The 27,171-nt window shown below is 41.3% G+C and overlaps 2 protein-coding genes across 8 annotated transcripts in view; both read right to left on the bottom strand.

Moving 5' to 3' along the window:
* Window positions 1-2,532: 2,532 nt before the first annotated feature.
* On the bottom strand, window positions 2,533-14,219 carry LOC114556819 (SHC-transforming protein 1). 3 transcript variants are annotated; one of them, XM_028579876.1, is made up of 14 exons: window positions 13,949-14,219; window positions 13,618-13,728; window positions 12,984-13,519; window positions 10,433-10,503; window positions 9,251-9,311; window positions 8,999-9,118; window positions 8,826-8,879; window positions 6,227-6,278; window positions 5,967-6,093; window positions 4,869-5,061; window positions 4,374-4,446; window positions 3,245-3,338; window positions 2,984-3,131; window positions 2,533-2,879 (listed from the first exon to the last, which is right to left on the bottom strand). In XM_028579876.1, exons 2-14 carry the CDS (start codon window positions 13,667-13,669, stop codon window positions 2,751-2,753), a joined length of 1,710 nt encoding a protein of 569 aa, XP_028435677.1. In that variant the 5' UTR covers window positions 13,670-13,728; window positions 13,949-14,219; the 3' UTR covers window positions 2,533-2,750. The 3 variants fall into 3 exon arrangements, with proteins under 3 accessions (XP_028435677.1, XP_028435669.1, XP_028435684.1); XM_028579868.1 differs by having other exon boundaries at window positions 13,618-13,696; XM_028579883.1 differs by having other exon boundaries at window positions 8,826-8,876; window positions 13,618-13,696.
* A 5,420-nt stretch (window positions 14,220-19,639) lies between these two features.
* Window positions 19,640-27,171, bottom strand: part of secisbp2l (SECIS binding protein 2-like) — an 82,057-nt gene continuing 74,525 nt past the window's right edge. For 2 of the 5 annotated variants that reach the window (XM_028573674.1, XM_028573700.1), the window contains 14 exons: window positions 27,129-27,153; window positions 26,888-27,003; window positions 26,566-26,679; window positions 26,028-26,138; window positions 25,820-25,930; window positions 24,406-24,573; window positions 24,079-24,220; window positions 23,571-23,746; window positions 23,278-23,416; window positions 23,013-23,175; window positions 21,436-21,656; window positions 20,833-20,987; window positions 20,415-20,634; window positions 19,640-20,287 (listed from right to left, as the gene is read on the bottom strand). In XM_028573674.1, the coding sequence (XP_028429475.1) occupies window positions 19,647-20,287; window positions 20,415-20,634; window positions 20,833-20,987; window positions 21,436-21,656; window positions 23,013-23,175; window positions 23,278-23,416; window positions 23,571-23,746; window positions 24,079-24,220; window positions 24,406-24,573; window positions 25,820-25,930; window positions 26,028-26,138; window positions 26,566-26,679; window positions 26,888-27,003; window positions 27,129-27,153 (2,502 nt within the window). In that variant the 3' untranslated portion in view covers window positions 19,640-19,646. The remainder of the gene's footprint in view (window positions 20,288-20,414; window positions 20,635-20,832; window positions 20,988-21,435; window positions 21,657-23,012; window positions 23,176-23,277; window positions 23,417-23,570; window positions 23,747-24,078; window positions 24,221-24,405; window positions 24,574-25,819; window positions 25,931-26,027; window positions 26,139-26,565; window positions 26,680-26,887; window positions 27,004-27,128; window positions 27,154-27,171) is intronic. The other 3 variants (XM_028573691.1, XM_028573682.1, XM_028573708.1) reach the window with 3 other exon arrangements.

Here is a 27,171-nt window from a genome sequence, read left to right as displayed (position 1 = left end):
CTACTGTAACGTTATTTATATACTGAACGAGTTACCATTAGCCTAGTTAAGCATGTGTATTCCTGTGTCTCCAAAATCTTACCAGAGGCTCTTGACTTGTGTCTTTGGCCCTTTGGTCACATTCCATACCAGAATGTAAAAAAGGAAATATTAAATGAATCAACTCTTCCTTCCTTTGTGCAGCATATTGCATTGAGCACTTTGATTGGCTGTTGAACTCTACAGGAAACTAATGACACCTTCCAAAATAAGACAACAAATTACACCTTTATGTCTCAGCTACACGTTAATAAAACATTGACACAATAAAAAGTTGTTTGTGAATATCATTTTTATGTTCTATAAATATTTTATCTCCATTAACTCATTTTTACAATGCGTCTGTCATCTGGTAATGTGCTGTTTTCTGACATATTCATGACATTTGGAGGAAAAATCAATGCACTTACAACCTCCCTAGAGCCTGCACCTAAACATATCAGTTACGTTTTGTACTGTAAGATAAAGTAGCCTGGATTAATGGAAGTGTAAGAAGAAATAAAGTTGGGTTTTTGTGGTTGGAGGATTACCAATAAAAAAATGTCAGACAAAGTCCAGTAATCCATTCTGTATAAGAACTGAAGATGTATTTAATAACACTTTATGTGGAACAAAAACATTACTATTTGCATATTTGCCAGTTCATCTAAGACTAAACTGCAAATCTGTTTCTGTAGCATTTGAATTATTTATTCAGAATGTAACAAATAAGTGGGTTTCAAAACTCAAGCATGGAAATGAGGACACAAGGCAATAACAAATCAAAACAAATGAACACAAGAAAAATTAGTTACCATGTCAAAAATTATTCTGAAAGTCTGCCAACATTGTGGTAAATTCCTTCTGATATCGGTGATTGTGCTTTGACTTAAAACACCAGCAAATTCAGCCTGGGAGAGAGAGAGAGACAGGATGTTCTGCAGGCCAGTTCTCAACACGGGGCGTGTGAGAATTTACTCAAATGGTAAGAAAATCTAACAATTCACATATATAGTACAGGCCAAAAGTTTGGACACACCTTCTCATTCCACGAGTTTTCTTTATTTTCATTACTATTTACATTGTAGATTCTCACTGAAGGCATCAAAACTATGAATATATGTATGGAATTATGTACTTAACAAAAAGTGTGAAATAACTGAAAACATGTCTTATATTTTAGATTCCTCAAAGTAGCCACCCTTTGCTTTTTTGATAGTGCTGCAAACCCTTGGTGTTCTTTCAATGAGCTTCATGAGGTAGTCACCTGAAATGGTTTTCACTTCACAGGTGGGCCTTGTCAGGGTTAATTCGTGGAATTTTTTCCCTTATTAATGGGGTTGGGACCATCAGTTGTGTTGTGCAGAAGTGCCTTATTGGACAACTGTTAGAATTCATATTATGGCAAGAACCAATCAGCTAAGTAAAGAGAAATGAGTGACCATCATTACTTTAACAAATGAAGGTCAGTCAGTCCGGAAAATTGCGAAAACTTTGAATGTGTCCCCAAGTGCAGTCGCAAAAACCATCAAGCGCTACAACAAAACTGGCTCACATGAGGACCACCCCAGGAAAGGAAGACCAAGAGTCACCTCTGCTGCTGAGGATAAGTTCATCCGAGTCACCAGCCTCAGAAATCGCAAGTTAACAGCAGCTCAGATTAGAGACCAGATGAATGCCACACAGAGTTCTAGCAGCAGACACATCTCTAGAACAACTGTTAAGAGGAGACTACGTGAATCAGGCCTTCATGGTCAAGTAGCTGCTAGGAAACCACTGCTAAGGAGAGGCAAGAAGCAGAAGAGATTTGTTTGGGCCAAGAAACACAAGGAATGGACATTAGACCAGTGGAAATCTGTGCTTTGGTCTGATGAGTCCAAATTTGAGATCTTTGGTTCCAACCGCTGTGTCTCTGTGTGATGCAGAAAAGGTGAACGGATGGATTCTACATGCCTGGTTCCCACCGTGAAGCATGGAGGAGGAGGTGTGATGGTGTGGGGGTGCTTTGCTGGTGACACTGTTGGGGATTTATTCAAAATTGAAGGCATACTGAACCAGCATGGCTACCACAGCATCCTGCAGCGACATGCCATCCCATCCGGTTTGCGTTTAGTTGGACCAGCATTTATTTTTCAACAGGACAATGACCCCAAACACACCTCCAGGCTGTGTAAGGGCTATTTGACCAAGAAGGAGAGTGATGGAGTTCTGCGCCAGATGACCTGGCCTCCACAGTCACCGGACCTGAACCCAATCAAGATGGTTTTCAGGTGACTACCTCTTGAAGCTCATCAAGAGAATGCCAAGAGTGTGCAAAGCAGTAATCAGAGTAAAGGGTGGCTACTTTGAAGAAAATAGAATATAAGACATGTTTTCAGTTATTTCACACTTTTTTGTTAAGTGCATAATTCCCCATGTGTTCATTCATAGTTTTGATGCCTTCAGTGAGAATCTACAATGTAAATAGTCATGAAAATAAAGGAAATGCATTGAATGAGAAGGTGTGTCCAAACTTTTGGCCTGTACTGTATAATATGAACTTTAATGACCAAATAATAAAATATTCTAGGAAGTGGTGTCTCACATGTTGACAGGTTGATTTAAAAGTGTTGAAAGGTTTAAACATTTCCTTTTTTTTTTGCTTTAGCACATTGTGCTTCAGCTCCAAAACCACTGAGGAGAACCACTGCTGAAGGCTAATATATGCATATGACAGTCTACAAATGTGTGTTTTAGTGTCTTTGTAGGATTGGCTGTTTCAGACACAGCTCACTGCTTCCAGAGACAATGGGCATCTGGTTCTCCATGTGGAAACGCACCAGGTGACCCACACTCAAAAACACCTGATCACGAGTCCGCACCTGGTTACACAAAGACACAGACAACAAGGTTAAACATTAAGGCCAGCTGCCATTTGTCTCGTCTCATGCTTTGTGTATTTAAAATCCAACAGCACAACTCTGACCTGCCCATGTGGGTCCACCAGCAGTAAGTGCCGCACGGTGGCTCCCTCCATCCCGCTGAGTACATACTGACGAGAGGCAGAGCTGCTCTCTCTGACCAGGAAATCCCCACTACAGGTGAGAAGTGACTCCGCCTGCTCTCTTCCTAACCTGGGATGAAGGACACAAAGTTACTGAGAAAGGAAGAGGGAGATATGCATTAGCAGACAGACACATGAAAGTAATTCACTGGTAGTCAAGAAACAGGGATGTTGGTTATCCACCTGCCGTGGAACCAGCCTTCCTCCTGGATCAGGTGGATCCGTGTGTCAGAGAGTGGGGTACACTGTTTAGCACTGACCACCGATACCACCGAGTCTGATGGAGATAGAAATATATAAGGAATATAATAGTTGACAAGGATGGGATGCTCCAACTGGGATTAGCTATAAACCAGGATTATTGTTGTTGTAGTAGTAGTTTATTCAGTCATCATAAAAACAACAATTATATATACTCTAACAGTAAATAGTGACTGAAAGGATTAGGCTGAAGCAAAAAAGAGTTGCACATTCATTTTTAAATTTATATTGGCATTGTTTTATTGATTATGGTTCACTTTACTAGCCTGGTTGACACCAGACCCTTCTCAGTTGTAACTGAGAGTGGAGCAAATCTCAAATTTGCCGGATGTTCGTCAGGGTTTACCTAGGCTATCACTTTACAATTCTTTTGCACCAAATCTTTAAACTTCAAGTTAAATATATAGGTTTTATTGTAGACTTTTCCCTTAAATCTCATTTTACTCTAAAACTACTTTTAAATCGGCACCAGATTGTAAAACTCAAATTTAAACTCTAATTTGTGGTTAACTTTAAACTGACAGTTGAGGTGTCTAATAGACTCAACAGAAAAGTTGGAGCTGCTATCAAAACATAACAGTGAGCAAAAATCTTGCTGGTGCCACTCTTTCTTCTCCTACAGCTCTAAGTGTGTGAAGTACAAATAACAGTTTTCATTCCGATAGCTGCGGTAACTGCTGCATGATGGTGCAGTGGTGGCTCTGGGCTTTTGTCTGTGACTGTTTTGATCAGAATTTTTTATTCTGGCCTATAGTATTGTCAATTGTGGTTTAAACTAATATTGCACATTGGTCCAAACCATTTAACTATGTACGTTTTATTAAATCAGGTTTTAAATTTAAATGACGCAGCACAGATGGAATTGCATTTAAATCTGATGTGATCATTTTAAACAAAGTTTACCTGAACTAGAATTAATCCTGTGAGTTTAAACTACACTTTCTCATGCACATAGTCACAGAGCAACACACGTTAATGAAGTATCATACAGACATATACAGTTATGTAGAACCATTTCAACTTGGGCTGGCAGTGTATTGATGAGTTTCACCTGCAGGTGGAGCTGGAGTTTCTTCTGTGATGGAGCAGTTCTCACACAGTGAAACAGGCTGAGATGAACAAACCTGCAACAGCACTAGATGAGTCATACACTGTGTGTGTGTGTGTGTGTGTGTGTGTGTGTGTGTGTGTGTGTGTGTGTGTGTGTGTGTGTGTGTGTGTGTGTGTGTGTGTGTGTGTGTGTGTGTGTGTGTGTAAGACATGATCAGAAAGTCGCTGACTTAATTCCCAGACTAGCACAATCATTCTGGGAAGTTATTACCAACAACTGAGGTGTCCTTGAGCAAGGCACTTAAAGCTCAACTGCTTCTGCTCAGTGGCCAACAGATAAAAAAAAAGATTATTTCTTTCTTTTTAAAGTGTAAAATTATCTTTAAAACATCAACATACTTCAAATTAAGCAGTCCACTACTGACATAATGATATAATGCCACACATATTAAACCATTGTAACATTTACAACTGCACAATGTCAGTGGGCCCTTACCCCTTGTATGTCAGCATCCTGTTTGTCCTCTCTTGTAATCAGCAGGTCCTCTATTCCACCAGCGGGCGGCGTCTTTCCTGGGATCACATTGTAGTAGTCACGGTGCTTCCTGGCTTCGCCTTCCTGCTCTAACCTTTGGTCTGTTATTGTCTCCTCCGGGCTCCATTTGTGACAGATTCGCACTGCTGCTGACCTGCACGCATAAAGTTACATGATGTTCACCTCACTGCCTCTGCTGAGGAGAAGCTGTGACATGACTGTTACTGCTGCACTAATGCGCACGCATATGCAGTCAAGCGGAGTACACGCACGCGCGCGCGCACGCACGCACACACACACACACACACACACACACACACACACACACACACACACACACACACATAAGAACACTTACAAAGATAGAGACAAATACTTAAATAAAAAGCATAGATTCCTTTGAGTTTGCTGAATAAAATTGAGTCCTTCTGCGTGTTTGGATTTAAACACCCAAAAACTGTGCTACACAAAGAAATGGCTGCAATTAATGATTATTTTCATTATTGATTAATTTGCCAATTGTTGTCTTGGTTCGGTTATAGAAGATTAAATAGTGAAAAATACACAAATTCCCAAAGCGACATTTTCACATTGCACGTTTTGTTCAACTAAGGGCAAAACCCAAAGCTGCTGCTGCTATGTACAGTATTTCTAGATTATCTGTCTATAAGACAAAGTAAAGTATCAAATGCCCACATTTGAGAAGCTACAACCAGCAAATGTTTGGCATTTCTGCTTGAAACGTTAATCAAACGATTACTAGAGTATCAAAATAATTGTAGTTTCATTTTCTTTCTATCATCTAATTGATTTATCAACTCATCTTTCAGCTCTACACAAATCTACATACACAAAAACCAAGTAACCCAAGGATGAGGCGCCCCAGATCAAACTCAAACTCAAAAAGAACTATGCTATTATAAAACCCAGTGAAAAGAATTATAGACCAATGTAGAGAGTCTAAATTGCACTTGTGATTAGATGGGTGAAAAATACAGTACATTAAACACACCAATATAGTATATATATATATATATATATTGTAGACAGAAGGACAACCTGGGATTGTTGGAGAGGAGCGATGGTGTGTGGCTGAGAAGTTGGCGGAAACGAGTCTCAAAAGCCTGACCGATGCTGTTGATAACCTCACCGGCACAACCCCGGGGACACTCCAGGATGTGACATGCTGACAGAGACAGAGAGAAAGAGAGACATGTTTCTTTCATAATAATGGCTGTAAAAGGTTGTGCATTTACACAATGAAGGCAGAAAGTCCAATGGAAGCCGTGCTTATCGTAATGTGAAATTAAACTGTCCACCTCTCTGATTGACGAGGTCCTTGGCAACATAAGCGATGTAATCTGCCATGTCCTGTAAAACAATTGAGAGAAAAATAAAAAGTGTTACTGAAAGCTGTGTCTACGTAGCTTATAGTTTAACAGTAGCACAAGTAGATAAGACAATAATAAAGTCCGAAAGTTGACATAATAATAATAATGTCAGTTACACAGCAGTATCTGTCTAAAGTTTGCTAAAATTAGCCACCATAAGCTACTGGTCATACCAGACAAAGTAAGGCTTTAGCAGCAAAACCCCTGAGTGTATTGAATTTAGCAATGGTGCATTTTGTTGCCCATGCATTCAACCTTTCATTTGTAAAAGAAGGAATGTGTTATTTATTCTTTCAAAAGTTACATAATCTCGCTTTAAAGGTATTCTCTGTATTTCTCTGTATGTGCACAAGGTCACTGAAAAACCTCTTGACTGTTGTTGTGTAGTTCACTTAATAACCTGTACATCTGGTGGGTTTAGGATCTGTAATCAGCCTTGCGATTTCTAATCTTTTCCTAATTTGATCATTGAAAACACAGCAGACATTTTCAGTAAATGGACATCCACGTGTATTCTGTTTAATTAATTCACTCCCTATCAGTGGTTCTCTGATACTAATACTAGAGCAGAGTCAGCTGAATATGTTTCACCATAAAGCCTCTGTGGCAGATTGATTTAATTCCCCCCGCTATCTTCTATGTGTCCAAGCCAACAGAGCCGAGGCTTAGAGTACACTACAAGATTATTTTAGCTAATTAATTAAACAGCGAGCTATAATCCCATCTATAGCTTTGCTGGTGTTGTTTCCCAGAGAGAAACTGCCTTCCTGTCCTCTACAATCTTTGGCCAGTGTGATGTCGCAGTATCAAAATGGCAAGGAAATATTAGAGTGTGTACCCAGAATTTGTATTCACTGTTAGAGCTGAAAAAGTGAGTTCATGGACGCAAACCATAAATATCAGATTTTGTTAGTCAAGCAGTTTATTAAGCAGGGTTTGGCCTAGACATCAGCTACTGTAACAACGGACATGTCCTGCTGGCTGTTCAGACAGTCATTAACTGTGCAGCATTGATTTTTTTTTTCACTCAGGATAAATAACCCATAGTCTGTCATATGGAAATAATGCGGGTATAGAGGGGAAAAAGAAAAAAAATTGATACGAGTAATTAGTTTGACACAGATTCGTCGAGGTGTAAAAATGATGAAAGCACAAACCAGCTTTGATGGGATTACATTTCACTGGAATTGTAGCTTGTGCAATTTTATGTGACCAATAAAGTTGATTGAGTCATTGATTGATGGTTGTATTAAGTCACAAGAAATGATTTTATAAATTGCTTATAGTAACGCAATATCCTGAGAAGCCAATCAGAGATAAGAATTTACCCATTTGAGTCCTCACAGTTGTCCAGTGATATTCTGCCAAACATGTAATTATTTTTTTCTTTTGTTTTATTTGTGTAAAATCCTTCCAGTTGCAAGTGACAACTTTCTTATTTATTTATAATATACAATGATGAGAAAATGACTGAAACAACAAGAAAACCAAAGTGAAACAGGGAGTAAACTTCTGCTGGTAGAGTCATTAAAGAAATCTTAACAATAGGAGAATTTAGTGCCACATTGATATGTGCAGACAATGAAGATGCATGAAAAGTGATTGCAAACAAAATCAATGTAAGGCTAAATGTTATTTATTTGCATCCCGCAAAGTGTTGTAACATCCTATCAAATTTTTTAATCAAATTTCATAAAAGTAGGCTGAAGCTATGGTGAATTAAACATATTGCTTCAGATAACTTATTCCTCATTACCAGTGATATTTTGTACAATCATTTCCATACTTGCCTCAGAAGGTGTGTGCTCACTTGTTTATCTAGAATCTACTCTTAAGACTTTTATTGAAGATTATGCACAAGTTATCAAAAGACAGGCAAGTGTTTTGTTTGTTTTTTTGTCTTCTATTTTTATTATCTATACTGTATGTGAAGTCCATGAAAAATGTGACGGGTAATAACCAGGAGGTTGGCCAGATGCTTTTTGATCTTACTGATGTGGATTCTATTGCTTGTCTCTGTCTATTTTTGTAAATACATTCTTGTATTGTGTATTTGTTGCCTACTTTTGAGAGGGTATGGGTGCTGGGAAGGATACAAGATGTCTTTAATGGTTAATGTTTTTCTGTAATGCTCTGGATACCAATACAAAAATTAAATTAAATAAAAAGACACCTTTTGTGGAGTATTTTTAGTCAGAAGGAAATTTGATAAAAAACATTTATTCTTAAGTTTGCGAGTAGTAAGAGTGAAGGACTTTATTAGTTTATTTCACTTATCTTATTTATCTTATTTAAGTCCAACATTTCACTTTTATTGGCTTGATAAATACGGGCCCAAACCTTGCACCACCAATAAAAAGTAAAGAGGGCTCTAGGGTTGGGGTAGGAAATAATTCAATCCTCCATAAATGGCAGCAAACCCAGCTGTAATCAAATTACTCACTGTGTATGTGTGTGTATGTGTTTGTGTCCCTATCTGCCCATGAACATGTTGGTACATGTGAAACATTTGAGAATATGAACATACTGGATCTCCTCCTGAGGCAAATGAAATGGCCTGCATGGGGTGGTGGGCAATCTTCTGAGGATGAGGAAAAGAGAGAGAGAAAAACAGAAGCACAGAAGTTTTTTTTAATGCAATGCCTCAATAATTTAGATGTATGACAGTCATAATTTGGTTAAGCGTGCTGAAGCTGTCACCTGTAAGGAGGAGGCAGCAATCAGAGTCACGCTGTCTGTGGAGACAGTGAGAATGCTCCTGCTCCCAGAAAACTGTAGGTTGATTTGACCCAGAAGAGCAGACAGTCCCTTGCATACAGGCTGATGATGACAAAAATCAGTTATTCTAGTTGTGTCTGTGTTGATTGCTGTGTGTGTGTGTGTGTGTGTGTGTGTGTGTGTGTGTGTGTGTGTGTGTGTGTGTGTGTGTGTGTGTGTGTGTATGTGTCTTACCCTTTTAGTTTTCACTGCTCTCTTGGCTGATGTCCTCTCACACAGTCTGCTGATTGCCTCACTGTGCATGTGCACGCACACACACACACACACACACACACACACACACACACACACACACACACACACACACACACACACACACACACACACACACACACACACACACACACACACACACACACACACACACATTATAAACATACACACACCAAACACAGAGATACCTTTGTAAATATGTGATCCAGTGTGCCCTGCTAACATGTGACTTTCATGTGAGAACATGAGGAAGGAAACTACTTTACAAGAAACTGTACAGCAACATGCAACCAGCAAAGGTATTGTCAGCAACATGTACTTGCCTGTTTAGGTAAAGCTATACAAACAGTAGATACAAAAATATATAGATGAAAAGGAGATTAAAACACTGACTGATCTATAAGATTGGCTACAAGAATACTCCTGGTATGTGTGCTCATATTGAGGCTGTAATTCTTCAGAGCTTTGCAGTTGCTTGTTTTCAGAGAGCTGACGCTTGGGTAAGAGAGGCCAAACCATACAAACACCCACAACACACACACATAAGTAACATCCCACTATCTAGGAAACAAGACTTTTTTTTCCAGGAAGTGCTTTTCTTCTCCTTGAAAACAAATTGTATGTAATTGATTGAGGTCTCGCTCCCTCTCTCTCTTTCTGCTCTTAATAAGACTATGAGAGATCATTGGGAGGAAATTCATCTAATTAGATTTTCTGCCCCATCATTCAGCAGTGTTGTTGTGAACAGAAGTAGCTGTGTCCTTCGGCGTTATGGCATCCAGCACAAGGATGTCAATATCAAATGAGGAGAAAGCCCCGGTTTATAAAACATTATACATTTAATTTGATTTCCCTCTTTGAAACATTTTTCAAATAAACCACACGTGTTGCTTGGCGACTATACTGTATGTTATAAAGCAGTTTCCTCTTGTTAGTGAAGGAGACCATATGTGATAATGGACGGCCAAGTCCAAACAGTTGATAGAATTCTATCATTATGTTAACCTCATGACAAAAAACCAACGGAGGCCAAACTCCAGAATCACAAGTAACCCCATTACACACATGTATGCACACACATATAGTAGAGAGAGAGAGGGAGTGTGTGTGTGTGTGTACGGTGGTAGTGGGAGGACCTCCTACCGTGTGACTTTCATTCTTGTATCAAAGTCGAGGGTTCTCATGGACTGGGTCACCTCCACACTACCCATGTACTAGTAAAACACAAGAAAAAAAACAGTTATTCACGGATTCCAATGTAAAATAATATATCTAGAAACAGCCATAATAAAAGTCGTAAATGATCTTAGACAGAGTGCTTATGTGTACAATGTTTCCAGCCTGTTTCTCTTTCATTTAATTGGTAACTTTGTTTTTCCTATGTTTTTTGTGTTTAAGTGACTGAATCTTTGAAATTATAGAATAAGCAAGATCGTTGCAGTCGCCAGTCAGCAAAACAAGCTACAATGTAAGTTAATGGGCAATTGTGCACCTTCAATTTACGTCAGAAAAGTGCTTGTTTTGCCACTGATATGCTCAGATTATTGTTCAAAGCGTCTAAAACATTATGGAAAGGATCCCCACAGAGATAGATCTTTCAGTAAGATCATTTTTTTAAACATAAAAACATCCCTGAGATCACCAGACTCCATGTAAACAAATAGTAATTGTATCATTGTAAAATACACCATTCAAAATTGACAGAAACAAAATAAAACTATGAAAAGCCATTTTGGTTCGTCTTTCCACTGTTCCAACAATCACCACTCTGGTTTGGTTGAAATAAACCCTTAATTGACCCATTTACCATGTGGAAATATGCTGGCTCTATACACCCTAAAATTATTGATTATTTAAATGGAGTCTGGTTGGTCTGCGCTTCATTTTGTGCTCTTATAACTCAAGCAATTCACTTGCGCATCTGGTTTGAAACCGTCGCTATGCAGATGACAGCCAACTGTATATCTGTAGTTCCTAATGACCTCAAAAATCTAAATTGATTAACAACTGCTCAAGAAACATTATAAATACTGGAGCACATTCAAAGAAAGACAAAGTTTTAAGTGGACATGGCGACAGGTTCAATCTGCGGCAAAAAGTTTTGGGATCACTCATTGTATACTGAATTTTTCCAAGAAATAGCAAAAATCAAACCATATCTTTTCTGACATTGCACATTTCGGTCATGCTTTTATTTTCTCTCTTCATGACTGTCTTTCAACAATTGACAATCTTTGGCAGGCTGGACTACCCAGGAAATCAATAAAAAACTATTTAAGAAAATCAAGTAAACAAAACTAAGAGTAAGGCTGTACTAAATGTTAACATCAGCATGCTAATATGCTGGCAGGAACAATGCTACCATGCTGATGTTTAGCAGATTTAATGTTCACCATCTTAGTTTAATATTGTATGCTAATACAAACTACGGCTGAGGCTGAAAGTCATTTGTTCTTCAGGGATTGGTCATTAATCGAAGTATTTAGCGAATTGATGACGGCGAATAAAAAAAAAAAGGGATCACTAAAGTTGTTACAACCCCCCTGAGGGGGACATAAATGTCTACCAAATATCATGGTAATCCATACAGTAGTTGACAAAATCTTTCACACAAAACCTTATAATGGCACAAGATGAAAAGTCTTTAGGATTTATCATCTGGTACCAATGAGGAATGTCTGTACAAAATTGTGGTGCCAATCCATCCAGTAAATGTTGAGATATTTCACAGTACAAGAAAACTTTGACCCGCTAATAGTTCTAGAGGAGAAATCATCACAGGCAATCATCAAGTGGAGCATTAAATGTATGGTCATACAGTTATGCTTATGGACCAAAACTGTGGACTAGCCTGTCCATAGTTATCCGATATGCAACTTCTGCACTTAAGAAATAGTTTTGGACATCTTAATGCAACCAGACAACATTTTTGCCATGTGCCTGGATACACTTTGGCCAGTCCCACTTCTATTGGCCCTGCGTGCGTGCGTGCGTGCGTGCGTGCGTGCGTGCGTGCGTGCGTGCGTGCGTGCGTGCGTGCGTGCGTGCGTATGTTTATAAAGGACAATAAAACAATCCGTTCTCATTTCCATCAGAGGTCAGCTCACAGGCCCTGCTCTTAATCACCCATGCGGACACACCTCCGGTTCTAGGACAGCATGGGCTCTGCTGATACCGGATACATTGACACACACACACACACACACACACACACACACACACACACACACAGTGAAGTAGAGCAGATCTAGAGAGAAGCAGAGAGCCAGGATGAGTCACTACTGCCTACACAGGAAGCTTAATCTGAGAGGGAGGGGATGAACGTACGAAAGTGAGTGTGATGGTGTGGAAAGAGCACAGGGAGACAGAGTGTCAATATGTGTGTGTGTGTGTGTGTGTGTGTGTGTGTGTGTGTGTGTGTGTGTGTGTGTGTGTGTGTGTGTGTGTGTGTGTGTGTGTCAATGGGTCTGTATGGCTGTGTGTGTTGGCACTGGTAGGAATTATTAGTAAAGACTTTCTTTCAGTGTAAAGTGAAGAAGCTTTCACACTGACACACAATATCTTAGTAATAACACATTCACAATTTTAGACAAATTGTCAAAACATGAAGATTAGTACGGCAAAGAACATCCCACACTCTTAGTCGCAGTCTGCTACACCATTAGATTTCTGAGTGTTAACATGTGACAGGTACCTTGATGTGATGGTGAACCACTCTGTCTGCTGTCTCCTCCACTGTACAGTCATCTACCGCCAAGGAGGTCTTCAAACGACAGAGACCGTCTCTGTGTTGTGAGCAAGGACAGCCGGGGGTCCAGGGCAGGCTGGCCATCCGATGCAGGGTTATGGGTCTTTTTGTGCAGCGCAGAGCCAAGTTATTAGTGGATAGGGGCACATTGAGGGAAGGTTGGCTACAAAATCTCCCTGAGCTCCACTCTGCTCTCGACAAGGGTCTGTCAGTGTGTCCATCAATGGTTCTGTCCTCTGAGTCCGTCTGTCCCCTCATGCCCCGCAGGGAAATAGGACTTTGCAATCGGATGTTGGCCACACGGGGGATGAAGTCCCTCAGGGTGGACGGCCCGTGATGTGTAGGCGTCCCGGGATCCAGCTGGGCAAAATCTGAGTCTAAGCAAAGGTCCTCTCTAGGGGGCAGCATTCTTTGTGGCAGATCCTCCAGAGATGTCAGCGAATCGTTGCGCAGACGACTGTATTTGGTGCGCTTCAGCATGCCTGTAAGAGATGAAACAGAAAGTGTGACAATCGGATATGCAGCACAGTGATTTTCATTGCACTGATTATGTCTGTAATGACATAAAGTGATGAGCTACCTGGTGAGAGTCCTTTCTGTGATTTGAACCTGGGTAAGGTTTGCTCTCTCATAATCAGGGAACTGGACAAGGGAGAGCACTAGGACAAAGTAGAAAAGAGAGCAGGAAACCCTGCCAAGAATTAGACTAAACATTCACAGTTATTACACGCAGCGGTTTGACTTGATAACGTAGATTTGACTACAGAAAGCAGAAAACAGGAAGGGCTGGAAATACATTAAGTTGAACATTTTTGTTGAATTCCTTATCAGTTGATGTTTGGGAAATGGCTTAGCATCTGGCGTACTATGTCCTCAAATTATTACGGTCCGTTACAGTAGATTCAACTCACCAGCGTGGGACAGGGGATGTCCTGTGTAGTCTACAGTCCAGTCTGCTTTGCTCTAGTCATGCTGTGTACACCCCCATCATAACTCTCACACAACCCATACACTTTCTCAGTCAGTTGCCAGTCTTCCAGCTCGGCTTCACCTCCACATCAACTTTCCTCCCCTCGGTCTTTTCTTTCTGAGGCGCAGCAGAACTGTGCAGCTTTTTATGAATGAACTTTTCTCTTTTTTTAGGAATGAGAGACTCTCGCTCACTTCCTCTATCTCTCTATGACGGTGCATGTAGATGAATGTGTGAATGGAGCGGAGGAGAGATTGACAGACGGTCCCTAAGGCTCTCTCCCCCTCCCTTACCCATAAACTACCATCCAATCACAGGACGGTAGGGTGACTCATGCTGTACACACACACACACACACACACACACACACACACACACACACACACACACACACACACACACACACTACAGTACATGAGCGCTCTATTCCTCTCTTCTAACATCAGATGAGTAATTAATACACCAGCTTTCCCTATAAAAATGTTTTCACTTAATCTAAAGAACATCTTTTGTAGAAATAGATCAAATAGACTTGACTTACACAATAAAAGAGATTAGTACCTATTGCATGTAATATTCAATTGACCTGCAAAGAGGAAGGGCGATTTAACTGAAATATTTGCATTTCCGTTTGATTCCAATCAGAGCAGTATGCCAAGCACCAACTAAAGAGTGTTTTACATACTGTACTTATTCCTGAATAAAAGATTTATATCTAACAACAGCAAAAGGCAGGCAGAGTGTAGTAGTACTTCCATACTTGGACCTGGAATTACAGTTGAATTAAAGAAATGTAAGAGTAAAGAACTATTTGTAACGTAAAACAAACCGCTTAATTGCAAATAACTTGACAACTGTATATGTAAATAATCTGGATGTGACAATAGAAAAAAAGTCTTCAAGTCTGAGTGTATGAAATAGTGTACAGCAGAGTTTTGTCCCTTCCTAGTGGACGTTTAGTTAAAGTGCAATCTAGGCCTGCAACTAACAACTACTTTACTATTTTATAGTGATTATCTAAAGGCTTTTTGATTAATTGATGTATTTTTTGGTCTATGGAATGTTGCAAAAATACTTTTAAAAAAAGCCTGTTGTTCTCAGAGTCCAACATGACATGATTCAAATAGTTTTATCCAACCAACAGTCCAAAACCCAAAGACATTGTATTTACTATCATAAACAGCAAAGAAAAGCGTTGAATCCTCACATTTCAGGACCTGGAAACAAAGAATAGTTGGCATTTTGCTCGTAAAATGACTGAAATGAATAATCACCTTATCATCACCGATCATTTATCAAACTAGTTGCAGATTCCTATTCTGTTTCAGCTCTGCTGCAATCTAACTGTGTACATCACATTTGTCAAACTCAAGGCCTGCATGCCAAATCCGGTCCGTTGCAGATTTAGAACCGGCCCGTATATCAATTTGGGTTCACAATAAATTTTGAGTGTTTTTTAAACTGCAATTGCCTGACATTCAAAGCAGACGTATGGCAGATTTGCCGACTGAGACTCAGAAATTTCCCCAGGAGCAGAGAGTTTTCATATTCAGGCTGTGGAACAGGTTGTTGTTATAAAAAATAAAAGTATCATTGTTTTGCTTGATTTGCTAAATTCTATGGCTAATGAACTCTATTGATGTATTTTGTAGGGCTTCATGTCAACAAAAATGCGACAAAAAGCGTACAAAAATGTCAGATAAAGCAACAAATTTTCAAAAAGGTGACAAATATCTGAGAAAGCCACATACAAGTCCGAACAAAAACAACAAAAATGAGGATAAAAGCTACCAAAATGTAAAAAAAAAAAAAAAAAAAAAAAAGTGACACGCAGTAACAAAAGCACATCAAAAAACTCTACATGTCTGGCCCTTGGTGGGATTCTTTTTCTAGTGTGGCCCTTATTGAAAAGGAGTTGGACACCCAGATGCACATACATACAGATGAAACAATCAACAGTGGATAGAAGACAAGGCATCAGTCAAAGGATTTACTTAAACAACATTTTAATGATGTTAATCATCAGTCCATATAGGTTAGGAGTGATAACAGGATTATGACAAACAGCCTATAACAACGTTGCTAGTGATGTACAGTCTGAAGGAGACGGTCTTAAATATCCATATAAAGACGAGGAACACGCTGAAAAAAGTACTTCATTGAACCGTTTTTTGTTCACATTAGTTACAAGACCTTTACCAGTACTGTATTTACATAGTGCAAAGAAACACACTTGTTGTCAATTAACATACTTCAAACACTTTGATGGAAGTCATAGCAACAAAAAGCCTACACACAGCGTACCTTTTATCATACTAGAAATACTTTCATAATCAATTTCATAAGTATGATATTCAGTACGTCATCTCCCATCTCAGGGCTTTACATTGCATACAGCCCCACACACAGCCACACACACACACACAGCCACACACACAGCCACACACACACACACCTCTCTAGGATTCACTATCAAATTGGATTCCAACTGTTAAAATGTTTAAACTATCAAATGGCTTTAATAACAGGATGATTGTATTTTATTATACAATGCAACATCTCTTTTGTACACTTGTATTTACAAGGGTTTATCATTAGTATGTGCATGACTTTGTGACCACTTGTTTGACTTCCAGTGATGAGGGACCTTCTCAGCTGTGGGGAATTGACTTTTTGGCTGGCAGTTGCAGCTAGGTGCTCCGTTGCATTTGTAAGCAACCATATTTGCTTTTTTTTTGTCAACTACGGCATTGTTTAAATTCATGTTTAATGTTTGATACCAGTAAACACCTGCTTATCCTATCGAGTTAATTTAATTTAAGTGGCATTTTTAAAAAAAGGAGATTGAGTATACACTGGAAAAAACTAAGACTTAGCGTAACTTTCCAGTACCCTGATTCTTTCATGTCATAAACTACCGCGACAAGCCTAAGGATTTACAATTAACTTCTCTCTTACTGCTTATTTAACAAAACACCTGAAAAGTAGCTTTCTGGATGAAAAGAAGAAGAAGACAAAAAAAAGAAAAATCTGAATCCCCTCTTCTCATTTCTCAGTTTGTACATCTTTGATTCCTCTCCTCGTGTCCTAGTCCCTCCCACCTGCGAGGCGAGCGGAGGAGGCAAGGAAGAGGCGCGAGGAGAGAGGAGTCGAGGCAACGGGCATTAAATCAAACCGAGACCTCCGTGCTTTGGAGTCGTCATTTTAAAGCGACGTCAATTAAATGGGACGTGTGGCGCAGCTGCCATGCTTTGTATATTCCAGCTGTGTGTCACACCTCTTTTTTTTTTTTTTTTTAATGTCACAGGTGCTGAAAGGACTTCTGCAGACGATACGCATGTGCATCCTCGCTCATAGCCCCTCTGGCACGCCTCCTCTATCCTCAAGATGCATTTTAGGAATCGAGGCATCATTCAAGACGGCGTGCTAAGATCGATTTTGGGGTCACAGGCAGGAGGACAGAGGAGACAAGGAGACGATGAGGCACAAAACATGAGAGATGAGAAGAGCCCATTGTTAGGATTTCTAAAGATGGCGTTAGGTCATCACCAAGCCTTGGGAGGCCCCCCATCAGAGAACACACACCACTAGAGAAAACAAAACAGGAGCACTTTCTTTTTTATGAAACACAGACAACATTTGGGGGAACTCCAGTCAGAGGAAAACAAACCAAATAGTTTCACACTCGGCAAGATCCATATGACAAACCATTAGATATACTGTAGTAGAACCACATACACAAGGTTATATACACAAAGCTTGTTTTGCTTCTTAGAAGTTAAAGTCGTCTGAATCATCTGAATACAGAATGGGACACTTATTATTTGAACATTTAAAAAACAAACAAAAAAAAAAAAAAAACAACACTCTCTGAAGACCGATAGGTGGGAGTGGTTTGGGTAGAAAGACAGAACCCCTGACACTAATATTCTGCGAGGAAAGCTAAATAACTAAGAAGTATTTAAGAAATGCATGTCTTTCCTTCCCTCGTGGAGCAGGTGAAAAAAAACACATTATTTACAAAGATAAAGCTCAAGAACACAGCAATAATAAATGCAAACAATGTGCCTGTAAACACAAACACACACACACACACAAATACTTTCAGAGCTGTAAACCTTCTGAGCTCTGTTTAAAGTAAGATGGGAGCTGAAAGGTTCCAACTTTCCTCCTCTGTGAGCTACAGAAAGCAGTTCAACATTTTTTTTAAGCGCTCATCACTTGCTCCCAGAAAAGTCCCTGACTCTAAAAGAGTTCAGTTTTGGAGGAGGAAAGTCAAAAACTTCCCTCTGAATTCAAGTGTAGCAGGTTATGGCCCCAAGAAGTGAGGGCATCCTTTTAAATTACAAGATGAGTGTCGGGGCCCTGGTTCAGACCTGGCATTAACAGACACCTTGGGCGATCCGATGACAAGTGGGCGGCTCTCCGTACGGGTGTTCACACCAGGCATTAGAAGGCTTCTCCACATGGGTCTTTAGTGACCCCTTATACGATCACTTCCCCACTATACGCAAATAAACACGCTGTAAACACATGGCTAATACAGCAGCTGTTGGGACGCAAGATTACAGGAGTGCAGTAATATCCTTCATATCTGTGATTTGGGGTACATTTCATTAAAAGGTCCCATGGCATGAAAATTTCACTTTATGGAGGTTTTTTAACATTAATGTGCGTTCCCCCAGCCTGCCTATGGTCCCCCAGTGGCTAGAAATGGCGATAGGTGTAAACCGAGCCCTGGGTATCCTGCTCTGCCTTGGAGGAAATGAAAGCTCAGATGGGCCGATCTGGAATCTTCTCCTTATGAGGTCATAAGGAGCAAGGTTACCTCCCCTTTCTCTGCTTTGCCCGCCCAGAGAATTTGGCCCACCCATGAGAGAGAGACATCATGGCTTTCAAACGAGCAAAGTGGCAGTTGGTCAAGGCCACACCCCCACCCTCCACCTTGCCCCCCCCCCCTCTCCTCCTCAATAGCTACAGACACAGAATTGACACATACTAAGGAAAGCTCATTGTGGGACTGGCTCTAGTGGCTGTAATTCTGCACCAAGGCTGAACTTCGGGAAAAAGACTTCAGATACAGTATTAGGGGACCACTAAGGTCTATATAAAAGCCATGTCATGGGACCTTTAACCTAAAAATATAAGGTTATTTTATACCAGCAGCCAACACCGCAGTCGTTACCTGGCAAAAAAGTGGCATTGAGGCAGAAAGCCGGGACAAAGAGCTCTTTGATCTGTGCAGAGCAAAAAACCCGACACATCACAGACAGTAGGATAATCTAACCCTAACCCTGACCCTGACAGCCAAGACACAAGATTTACCATGATTTCGTTTACATCTGTACTTAGAGCTGTCCACTTGTGATCGGAAGACGCAAGACGTATGCTAATGTCAGGTCTGGACAGGGGTCGACCGTGTTAGTTGGGGTTGGGTCTGCGACGCTGTGTGTTGGTAAGTTGGTCAGTTTCTCTGTAATGCATGCGAGTGTTGGTCAGTTGGTTGGATACCTGAGATTATGTCTGGTGTCAGGGGTTAGAGACGAAGACGAAAAGCTGCTGGTTGCTGTGAAGAGGGATGTGAGAGCAACAGACGACGGGTGGATGAAAGAACAGAGGGATGAGGAAGAGAGGTGACATCAACCAGTGACCTTCTTTGCCTCCTCTTGCTCATTACCCTCCGTCCTCGTCTCGGTGATGTCCGCGGAATCGAGGTCCTCCTCCTCTTCACTCTGCCCTCTTTCCTCTTCATCGTCTTCCTCCTCCTCCTCCTCCTCCTCCTCCTCCTCCTCCTCCGTACTTTCCTGGCTCTTCCCCAGCTGCAGGTTTTCCAGGGTCTTTGACACCCAGGATTCGATGCGGCTGCTGAGGGTGGGGACCTCCACAGAAATGGGTTCAGGGGTGTAGTCCTCCTCCTCCTCCTCCTCCTCTTCTGCCTCTTCCAACATCCCGGGGACCAGGGTGGAAGTGGTGGAGGTGATGGAGGAGTTCAGCGGGCCCCTGCAGCTCCCATCCAACGAGCCCGTCTCTGTGCTCTGCTGAGAGGCCAGCTCCAGCCTGTCGTCAACCCGGACCTCGTCTCTCTCACTGGGACCCTGTGTCAGTGTCGGAGGCGCTGCCCTGGGCTGGGCAGCAGTGGAGCCGGGCGGCGCAGCGTTGGTGGTGGCCGCCAGGGTCTCACCGTCTTTCTGGGTGGCTGTGGCAGGTGCAGGGCGACTCGGCACAGCCTCTACAGGCTCCAGGGCATCTGAAGTCTCCACCATACTCCTCCAGTTGGTCTCTGAAGGAATTTATAGATTTGGTATGCTTCATAACTGGGACTTTTACTTAAGTAATCTGAATACGTCGTTCCAACAGTGATTACGGACAACCCCTAAAAAGCCACGACAGAAAATGAGGGAGCTTACCGTATTCCTTTTCATTGACCTCTGAGATAGGCTCAGAGAAGATGGAGCAAAAGGAAATAGCAGAAGCTGCAGAGTGGTTGCGGGAATGCCCCATGTGGTGTGGGACTTTCTTGTCATTTTTCAGAGCCTCCTCGGCCTGCTCCTGCTCCAGAGCTGACACCATGTCCTTGTAGGCCTTCCTAGCCTCTTCTGTCAGAGACACCAAACGGTTGAAGAGACCCTGAAGGAGTTTAACCAAGTCAGTAAGAGGCAAAATAAAAAAAAATAAAAACATGAGATGTTCAGAGATTATGCTGTTTCTACTGCTCTATACTGACAACTACTGACCCATTGTATATATATTTTATTTGTTCATTAATTCACATTAGATAGATAGATATTAACAGTCAATGGGTTTTAGTAGATAGGTTGGACTTACCTCAGCTCCAGAATAGTTGAAAATGCCAACCACGCTAACAGGCACTAGTTTGTTGACGCAGCGTCCAAGAGCTTTTCTGCCCAAGGCAAACACAAACGGGATCTCCTGATCCCTAGCCATGGCAATTACATTGTATAGAGCTTCATCCAATCCACCTACAACACAGTCAACAATCAGTGACTCAAATGTATCAAAATTTCAGAAAAGAAATGAACACCAATAACAGAAGATATCAGCTAATGACTTGAACACTAAAGTGCAAAAAACCTGCCATTTTGGGAATACCGAAGTTGGTTCTGCCCTGTGGCGAGTGTTTACCATGACTTTCTCTTTTTTGGAAATTTAAACCTGCAATATGTTTTTGCCCACTTGGGGGCAGTGGACACATAATTATATATTTTTTAAATTACATGGACATATAATTAACTTTTAAGTTAATATGGCGAACTCTTGCTTATTTACACATCCAGCAGTTACAGAGCAACATTATCATTCACCTGGAGTAGCATTTCTGGATACCTGGCGAATGCAAGTCCAATATTCAGTCTAGCTATTCAGTCTGCCGTTATGTGCTACACAGTAGTGTACAGTAACATCCTTTACCTTTGGCCTGGATCTTTTCACAGTTGGGAGAGATGATGACACACTTAATCTTATGCAACTTCATGTGCTTGGTGACCTCTCTGAGACCCATGACCAGGCGGCGTTTGGATTTGGCCTTGGTAGGATCCTTCTGGTAGACCCGCTCTTGGAAGCGAACCAGTTCCTGTAACAGCATCGTCACGCTCTCATCTATCTCCTTACTCAGCACTTGGTTACAGTACCTGCAAATTAAAACCATGAGAGGGCAGAGAAAAATGTTCAAATGAGTGCTTTCATCTTTTGGGTGGCTACAAAGCTAACAATGACGATTGACATAAATATTAACTGGGACAAATAATGCTACAAAATGTTTTTCGAGTCAATTGACAAAAAAATAAAAGAATCTGAACAACTTTGATAACAGAGAAAGCAAAAAAATTCAAGCAAAAATGATAAACATTATTTGGTTGCAGCCTTTAAATTGTGATGAGACGCTGCTCCTCTTTGTCTTATGCAACAGTTAACGGAATAGCTTTAGGTTTTGGAGTGTTGGTCCAATTTTGTTGGGATTTAGAACATTTTGACGGGCATTTTATAGTATTTTCTGACATTTCATAGAAAAAAAAAACAAAAAAAAACACAGAGCAGTCTGATGTCAATAATAATTGAAAAAGACCTATGAGGATTTAATCTTTGTTCTTCTGAAAATAACTCACTCAAAGTTTGGTAACACTTTACTTGAAGGTATCTACATAAGAGTGACATGACACTGTCATGAACACATGACACTGTCATGACACAGGAACTCTAACCCGAACTTGTCATGACAAAAACCGAATGACACTTACTAAAAAAAGCGTTATGTCATAAACATTTATGACTTGTTTATAATGTTTTTATGACACGTTCATGACAGTGTCATGACTCATGTCACTCTTATGTAGATACCTTCAAGTGTAACCCAAAGTTTATACAGCTGTTTTATGACAACTTTGTTGAACTGCTTGTTGGTGGTACTTTGTTGCTATCGGACCATTTTTCTGAATTAGGATGAGCCTTGCAGCTTTTTTAAGAAAGGCAGAGCCATCAGCAAGCATGCATACTCCCAGTAGCTCCGTGGTTTGATAAAATCGGAAGATCGACGTAGTGTGGCCTGAGGAACAAGCATCCTGCCGTTTAGAGCTGAGGAGGAGGAGCTTGGCTACAGAGGCCTTTTGGAGGCTTTAAATGCAAAATCTGTTAGAGAAGGGTGGGCTGGGACAATAGGCCTACAGCTGAAGACACAGAGACAAAGCTGCGTTTGTGACCAGTGGCACACATTTTTTGCTGAGAAGGAACAATGTGCTCGGCGTCTGTGCCATACTCTACAATTCTTTATTGTACAGTTCCACCCTTAAAAACACCCGTTAACTTTTAGAGTACACTTCTCACAGCCAAGGCTCTGGTTTTGGAGTGGGACAAGCATTTGCTTTGCTAACCATTTGTTATCACCACATGGTGCATTCTTAAGACATTTCAATGCCAGGGATTCCTACAAAAGGTCGGCCCTGTTCAATATTATTTTTCTCAATCCGTGTGGGGTGAGAGTGTGTACTTACTCTCTGAAACGTCGGCTGTGGATCTTGGTGATGGCATTTGAGGCCATAGGACTCCCGATGCCAGAGCTGGCAGGAGAACCCTGGGACACTGGGGTGATGCTATATGGAGAGTTCTGACTGGCCGGGGAAAGGGATGCATCACTGGGCATACTCAGACCATTGTCTGTGGTACAAACAGCAGACCAGAAATAGTTAGAAAATATATCATGGGTAAAAAAATACGGGTACACCACTGAATTGTTTTCACTTCTTACTAATAAATTACCCTCACTTTCTTGGGAGGCAGGCTCTCGTGCAAGATCGTCAGTGAAATGTAGAGACTCCTCCCCGTGCTCCTCCTGGCCTGAAGACTCTTGTTCTACACTCGTCTTCCCTTTCTTCCCTTCACGTTCCTTCAAGATAATCTATCAAAACACAGAGCAAACATGTCAAAAACAAGGGCATTAAAAAGATTTGCAGGTTCAAAGATCTCCATTTCTTTTACCAATTTGTATGTAGACTAAATAACATCTTCCTCTTAAGTCTCCTAAACGATTAACTTCAAATGAAATCATTAACCTTCTTAAGGGCTGTTGGCCGTTTTACTTTAGGGATCTCCCTCTCCTTCCCTCTCTTGATACGGGGTGCGGTGGAATCCAGGGCATTGTGTGGGGCCGAGTATGGCTGCTGATGACCCTTCAACATGGATGGCATGCTGGTCAAGCCTGAACCGTGGAATGGAGTAGTTGTTCCAACTGGAGAGAAGGACAACAAAGTCAGAATACAGGCAGAATGTTTAAGTACATGCAGGTTAAAAAGAAATTAGGAGTGTGTGTTTTGTGAGTCAGACAATCAATATATATTTAATGTTTTGTTTACATGGAAATGTAAGGACATTTACAAAGGCATAAACATGGCAGAATTTTAGCATTAGCCCAAAACAGCAAAACTAAAATTGAGTTAAATCAAAACTTTAACAGTCTAAACTTAAACCCAATATTGTCATTTACTGCAGGACTGTTGTATTGTGAGATGCTCGTTTATCTTCTTTTACCACTTGTAAATGTCTGATTGAGTTTATGAATACCTGTAAAAGACAGTGGCTTGGTATTGGTGAGTTGTCTGGCCTTCATAGCCTGCTGGTGTTTCTCCAAAGCTGCCAGCATGTCTCCCAGGTCCAACTCGACAGAGGTTTTACTCTTCTTCCCTGCTGCTTTGGTGAAGGCCTCCTGCCGCATGGGGAAAGATAAGGTAGAACAAGGTCACACCACCAATGAACCAGTCAAATACAACTCAGGCTCAGAATGGAAATCATAGGCCAGGCAGTGGTGAGGACCAGAACTGATGAAATAAGGCATAGAAACGCATCAAAAAGCCATAATATGTGACTAGCTCACATAGTGGAAGTTTATACCTGTAATTTCTTCTGTTCCATGCTGATCTCAGAGTACTCCTGTGCAGTGGCCAAGGCAGCAGCCAGAGCCTTCTTCCTCTGGCTCTTGGCTCTCTTGGGAACAGAGGTTGTAATGGGGATGGGTGTCTGCACAATGTTGATAGGGGAGTTTTCTGGCAGGTTATCCAGCTGTGATGCGTGCAGAGACACAAGTTAGTATTAAGTAGGGGTGTAAAGATAAACCGATACGATAAGACTCAGATTCAACACTAATTCTGCAAAAATCAATACGGTTGTCAAAAAACAATCTTTCCAAAGTGCACTCTCTATCCCTCTGCACTTCTGTGCCTATAGCCTGTGCTTGTGTATCTGTGAGTGTAACCTGTGCCTCTCCTGCAGGTTTGCGACATTTCCCAAATCACATACTCAAGGATCCACAACATTCACACACTGAAAGAAATGTCAGCAGCACTGCGTACAACGCTGCCTGATGTTTACATCACATTTGCAGTCTTCAAAACGTGCAGCTGTATGGTAAAATATGCCCGCAGCACCACATACCTTGCTACTAACGTAAAAGGTCCCATGACATGGTGCTCTTTGGATGCTTTTATATAGACCTTAGTGGTCCCCTAATACTGTATCTGAAGTCTCTTTCCCGAAATTCAGCCTTGGTGCAGAATTACAGCCACTAGAGCCAGTCCCACAACAAGCTTTCATTAGTATCTGCCATTTCTGTGTCTGTAGCTATTGAGGAGGAGAGAGCGGGTGAAAGGTGGCGGGTGGGGGTGTGGCCTTGACCAACTGCCCCTTTGATCGTTTGAAAGCCATGATATCTCTCGCTCTCATGGGTGGGCCAAATTCTCTGGGCGGGCAAAGCAGAGAAAGGGGAGGTAACCTTGCTCCTTATGACCTCATAAGGAGCAATATTCCAGATCGACCCATCTGAGCTTTCACTTTCTCAAAGGCAGAGCAGGATACCCAGGGCTCGGTTTACACTTATCGCCATTTCTAGCCACTGGGGGACCATAGGCAGGCTGGGGGAACGCATATTGTTGTTAAAAAACCTCATAAAGTGACCTTTAAGAAGGAGACATGTACACTGCGTATTTACAAATGTATTGATTTATTAATTTGCATTATTTTTGTATAAGATGGTACACCCTTTATGTAGATATGTTTTAATTCATCTGAGAGGGAGAGATACACACCCGTAGTATTTAGTAAGTCCTGTATTCAGTCAGTACATGGCACAGAGAGCCTTTATAAACAGTTGTCTTAAGAAAGCCCTTTCCAGGGCACCTGGGTAGCTCACATGTAAAGCGTGCGCCCCATGTACAGAGGCTCGGTCCTCGCAGCAGCGGTCGCGGGTTCAACTCCGACCTAGGACCTTTTCTCTCTCTCTCAAAAAAATAAATAAAGTGCTTTTCCTTACCAGGTTTTTAGGCAGTTTAGGTTGCGCGTCTGTCTGGGCTGAAGTAGATTCTGGTTTGGTGCTGCGTTGGACAGCCCCTCCAGTAGTGAGATCTGGGAACTCGTCTTCATCCTGACAAGAATGTAGAAAACGTTTTAGCACAACAGACTCTGCCTAAAACAAATCTATAATGAGTGTGATGGTGACAGTGCTGCAAGAAACCTCTCACCTCAAAGTAGAGGGGCTCTGGGGTGAGCTCAGTACTAGTGACCCCTGCTTGCTGCAGCCTCTGCTCCGACTGGTTCGGCGGCACACGCCCAGGATAGCCACTGTGGAAATCCTAAAAGGCAGAGACAGAGAGAGAACACATTAGTCAAACAGGGTACCACTGCTATTCCATAAGTTCATTATCTTCTGGGTACTTGTGTACATGCTGTCAAGTGATGTTTATTGACTGTGTGTGACGGGCAGATGTGCATTATGTGAGAGATGTGTGTTTGGAACTGGCGACAAGTGTTGATAGCCCTCTGCTGAAGAAGTTCCATCTTCAAATGCCACATTAAACCAACAACAGTATGCTAATTATTCATGTTATTGTAATAATATATATTTCTCAAAACTGTCAGGGTGTTATCAGATAGCAATTAAATGAATTAGCATCCTTTATTTCGGCCAATTAGGGATGCTAATATTGCATATCACTTTTTTATGACGCCAAAATCAGGATAAGAAAATGCTGACACCAACTCATGTGCTTTCCTGCTCACCTGGCTATTCATTCTGTTGATACCCCTGTCTTCAGTTGATGCTAAAATACTCCTTATTTGTTGTCTCAGTGCATTTTTTGTTCCAGTCACAACACCAGTATACACATGCAGGCTCTGTTCCCGAGAGAATGGAGAATTACTGTACATTGATCCATCCTCATCTGCTGCTCAGTAAGCTTACGTGCAACTTACAGAATGCAGCCTTTACGCCAAAATGAATTTCATTTTACCTATTCTCATTACTTAATACCAGAGTTGTTCCCCTGACATACGGCAACCTTTTTACTCAGTGTCTGCGGCAATGGGATCTACTGTACAGTACCTGTGAGAAGTTCCTATGTTCAGGATTCTTCCTCTGGTCTGCTCTGTGGAACTGGCTGTTCCTGTCTCCCCAGGACTTCTGGGTAGCCTGAGAGGCCACATTTACCCAGGTACCTGCTAGTAAATAACATGTTAAAATAAAAAATATATTATGTGTAATAAATATGGCTATAAAAGCACTGTGTGAACATGTGAGGTGGGAAGGGGAGGAAGGGTTAAAAAATATGTTGCATCAAACGTACCTGTCATTACACCAGCCTCTACTCCCTATACATCATAGAAGAT

The sequence above is a fragment of the Perca flavescens genome, chromosome 1 (assembly GCF_004354835.1).
Source record: "Perca flavescens isolate YP-PL-M2 chromosome 1, PFLA_1.0, whole genome shotgun sequence".
Lineage (NCBI taxonomy): Eukaryota > Metazoa > Chordata > Actinopteri > Perciformes > Percidae > Perca > Perca flavescens.
The sequence above is the reverse complement of the archived record's forward strand: the minus strand, read 5'-3'. Positions and strand labels throughout refer to the sequence as shown.